The sequence below is a fragment of the Poecilia formosa genome, unplaced genomic scaffold (genome assembly GCF_000485575.1).
Source record: "Poecilia formosa unplaced genomic scaffold, Poecilia_formosa-5.1.2 Scaffold272, whole genome shotgun sequence".
In the NCBI taxonomy this organism is placed as follows: Eukaryota; Metazoa; Chordata; class Actinopteri; order Cyprinodontiformes; family Poeciliidae; genus Poecilia; species Poecilia formosa.
The window spans coordinates 212,550-216,092 of record NW_006800211.1 but is presented as its reverse complement, the minus strand read 5'-3'; the positions used below and the strand labels follow the sequence as shown (position 1 = coordinate 216,092).

At 38.2% G+C, this 3,543-nt stretch overlaps 1 protein-coding gene across 1 annotated transcript in view; it reads right to left on the bottom strand.

The window, feature by feature from the left end:
- Positions 1 to 3,543, bottom strand: part of LOC103151148 (oncoprotein-induced transcript 3 protein-like) — a 13,974-nt gene that overhangs the window by 6,147 nt on the left and 4,284 nt on the right. The window contains exons 2-5 of the mRNA XM_016681164.1: positions 1,822 to 1,965; positions 1,663 to 1,721; positions 1,063 to 1,250; positions 10 to 158 (exon numbers count right to left, since the gene is read on the bottom strand). Of these exons, the coding sequence (XP_016536650.1) occupies positions 10 to 158; positions 1,063 to 1,250; positions 1,663 to 1,721; positions 1,822 to 1,965 (540 nt within the window). The remainder of the gene's footprint in view (positions 1 to 9; positions 159 to 1,062; positions 1,251 to 1,662; positions 1,722 to 1,821; positions 1,966 to 3,543) is intronic.

Below are 3,543 nucleotides of genomic sequence, written 5' to 3'. Positions count from 1 at the left end.
AAGGCGTACGGGTTTTTGTGTCTGAATCCCAGAGTCAGGTTGGTTCGCTTCGGGAAGGAGCAGGAAAAGGAGATCTCAACGTCATGCTGCCTGGAAACAATTTTCCTTTTGTCTGCAGATGTGATCACATTGGTAAAGATAATGCTATCATCATCCTCCTGAAAAGTACAAAATGAAAGAGAATAAAATGAGATATGAAGGAAATGGCATGTTTTGGCTAAAGAGATTTTAAAGAGAGTTTGGAAGTGAAAATAATCCCCTTTTTTCACTAGACATGTTTTACATTTAGACAAAATTAGGTTGTTGATCATGGATAGTCTTAGGGGTTGATTTAAAGTTACAGTCCTTTACTTTTATGAGAAGCTATTTATGTATTTGTAAAAAAAAAAAAAAAACTCAATATTTTGAGGTTTGTTGTGAAATATTTAAAATAAATAAGCACTGCAGCTGCTTGATCTCTGGAGTTTACCTCAGAATGGATTGCGCAGGCCTCCTCTCACTGAAAATGGACCCAGGCTGACCTGACCTGTAATTTACTTGAACCCCCTGTGAGTGTAACGGTGTTTAGGTTGTAGAATCCCACTTGCTTTATGTATCAGTGCAATGGGGAAATAGCGCCCCCTCTCTGTGTGGCTGGTTTTATACTGCTGGCTCCTGTACTTAGGGGCCCCTTTTGCTGCTAAAAACATCAGCACCACTAACAGCATTTCAACATAGATTAAGTGAAATCTGGGAGAGGGGAAGTGGTTTCATTGGCCAACCTAAAAAGCAATCAGTGATGATTGTAGTTTGCTAAGATGTATTTGTGAATAAACAGAGCTCAAACTCAAAGGGGGCCTTATGGAGCAGCTGACTTAATTTGGATTAAACGGATGTGCAAATTTATATTCATTTTAGTTGTATTTTTTTTCATTTGTTTTTAAGACTAAACTCTGTAATAGTCTTAATGTTTTAAACATTTTTGTTTGTGAGTCTTGCATTGTAAATTGTTGTTCATGACAATACGGCTATTTTCTGAATAACTATTGTACTCTATTGTAAAGCATTTGTTTTGTGCCTTACCTCCACAAGCGTTCCACAACTTCCTAGAGGCATGACGGCGACCAGATGGCTGGCGTTGGAGAGTGTTTTCAAGTTGCATGAGGAGTCTGTAAACTCATTGAAATGCAATATGTCCTCATTATGCTTGACAAGATAGTCTTTTTCCACCTCCACAGAAATTGTTGTTTCATTGCAGGTCACTTTGGCCTCTGGAAAATTTGAAAAACCATCAATATTGACAGGAGGTTATTTAAATGATGCAAGGAGAGTTTTTGTTTTGCTTAAGTTTAGTCTACTTTCTATCCAATTAGCAACAAGGCTATGATCTATTTTCTAGCTTTTCTCTCGTTTTAACATCTTGATCTCATGATCTATATTTTAGATTATTGTTACTATTTAGACAATCTCTTTATTTATTAAGAATACTACAAATGAGAAACTAGTTGCTTAAGGTTCAAAATGACTACTTATGTCTTCCATTGAGGCATTGTTCCAGTTATCCTTATGTTTTAGGGAGGAACATTTTTTCAGTTTACCAGCTTCTCTCCTTCAGTTGATGTCAAGATTCATAAACCAAATACAACCTAATTAATACTCCCACAATTACATTCACTGACTTACCATGATGCCCAACACCGATAGTAATGCAGCGTAGCTCTGAATGATAGACTTGGTCAAGCCTGGAATGTAATGTTGGACAGTTATCACGTCAATAAGTCAAGATATTTTGCAAACCACTTAAGAATGTTCAAGTAACAAAACAGTATTTTCAAAACTTACTGGTCTCTTGCTTCAGATACAAAGCAAATTGGGAAATAATCATAGAGGTTATTTGAAGTTGGAGTCCATCTTAGGATGTATGTATCATAAGAGACGTTCTCCTTTAATAAGCCAGCTGGTCCTACAACAAGAAGGTCATGAATCCTAGAAGACAACACAATTGGTTAAATGAGACAATTACAAATAGGAAAAATATAATAAGTCGTATACAAAACCTCAATTTGTCTACACATGTATGGCATCAGTTAATGGCCAGTTAGGAGAAAAATGAGTAGCCGTGATTATCGCTTAACCTTTGCAGGTATTTATGGGTATAGTTGGCAATCTTCTAAATGCCAATGTGTTGGAAGAAGGACAAATGGACAAAGATTTTAGCATTTAGTAGAGGGACCTATTTGTCTGGCTAGAGGACTGGCTGACACCATCTCCAAGACAGTGTGGTGTTCCCAGTTGAAAGAAAAGTTGATGCTGACTGATGGAAATGTGATGAAGCATAAGCAGTTCAGTCTAGTATATGGAGTTGCAGACCAGTGAGGGTTACTCTACAGACACCAGCTCCACAAACCCTTAATAATGGGGGATGGCAGCAACAGAACTAGGACATGGACCAAGATAAGTTACTGACTTGAGTTGACATTTTGATTTAACTCAAGCGTTACTTAAATGGGGAACAAAACAAAATGTCCACTTGGAAAAAGGCAAGTCAACTCAAGCAGTGTAATGATTTGGGCAGTGTTTTGCTGGGAAATCTTTAGGGCATGCCATTACTTTGATGTATATACCACCTCCCTAAAAGATGTTGCACTTCAGGTACACCTTTATGGAGGACCAAAACCAGCATATTAAGAAAGAAAAGCATAAATACATATTTAGTTTTTTCTTTTACTTACACATGAGTTTCCATCAAGTAATGTATATATTTTCTTTATTTCCCCTAAACATGCGCTTTTGTCAAGAAAAATATTTTTGCTTTGTCTTGTTTTGCTTCCCCCTTTTCTGCTCGCTGTATTTCCGTTTCCTGTTTTTCTGCTGCATCGTTATGTTAATGACAAAAGCTGCCTTCTATGTCTCCTGTTGGCCAGTAGAGCTTTGGAACCAGCGTCACTGCTTCAGACGTTGTGGGGGCGTTTAGGTGCATTCACTCGGTCCCATCTTTGCAGGCCACAGACCAAAACAAACTTTATCCCAGTGGTTTTATTGTGTTACCAACTGCAGTGAAGTTAGTTTCAAGTTTGATATTGGATTTTCCAATATCCACCGAACAAGTGGAGTTAACAAATGGAGTTTAGCTCGAGGTTGATTAATGAACGCTAATTTCGGCCAACCGTTCTCTAGCACCCTCCTCAAGCGCTATGAAGTAGTTAAATATATGAAGATCTTGGTATTTCTTTTCCTTAATTCATCAAACACTAGTGAAATGGAGGCAAACCGTAGTTTGTAGCTAAGCTAACTATGCTAAATGGTTGATAAGCTCACACAGTCTACTCACCTCTCTTGGAGAAAAATTTACAAATTCACACTTGTCTTTTTCTCTCTCATCTCCATTTTTTGAAAACCTGACTTCATTATTTTTCTTGGCAGCATAGTAACTGCCACAGTCGTTCTTGTCTTCTACTACTGACTGCTGCTGAACACCATCAAGTGCGCTAAGCAGGAACGGGGGGGGTGGGGGGGGGGGGGGTTCAGTGCAAATATGGATGTGTGCTTTTCTGTAAAAAAAGG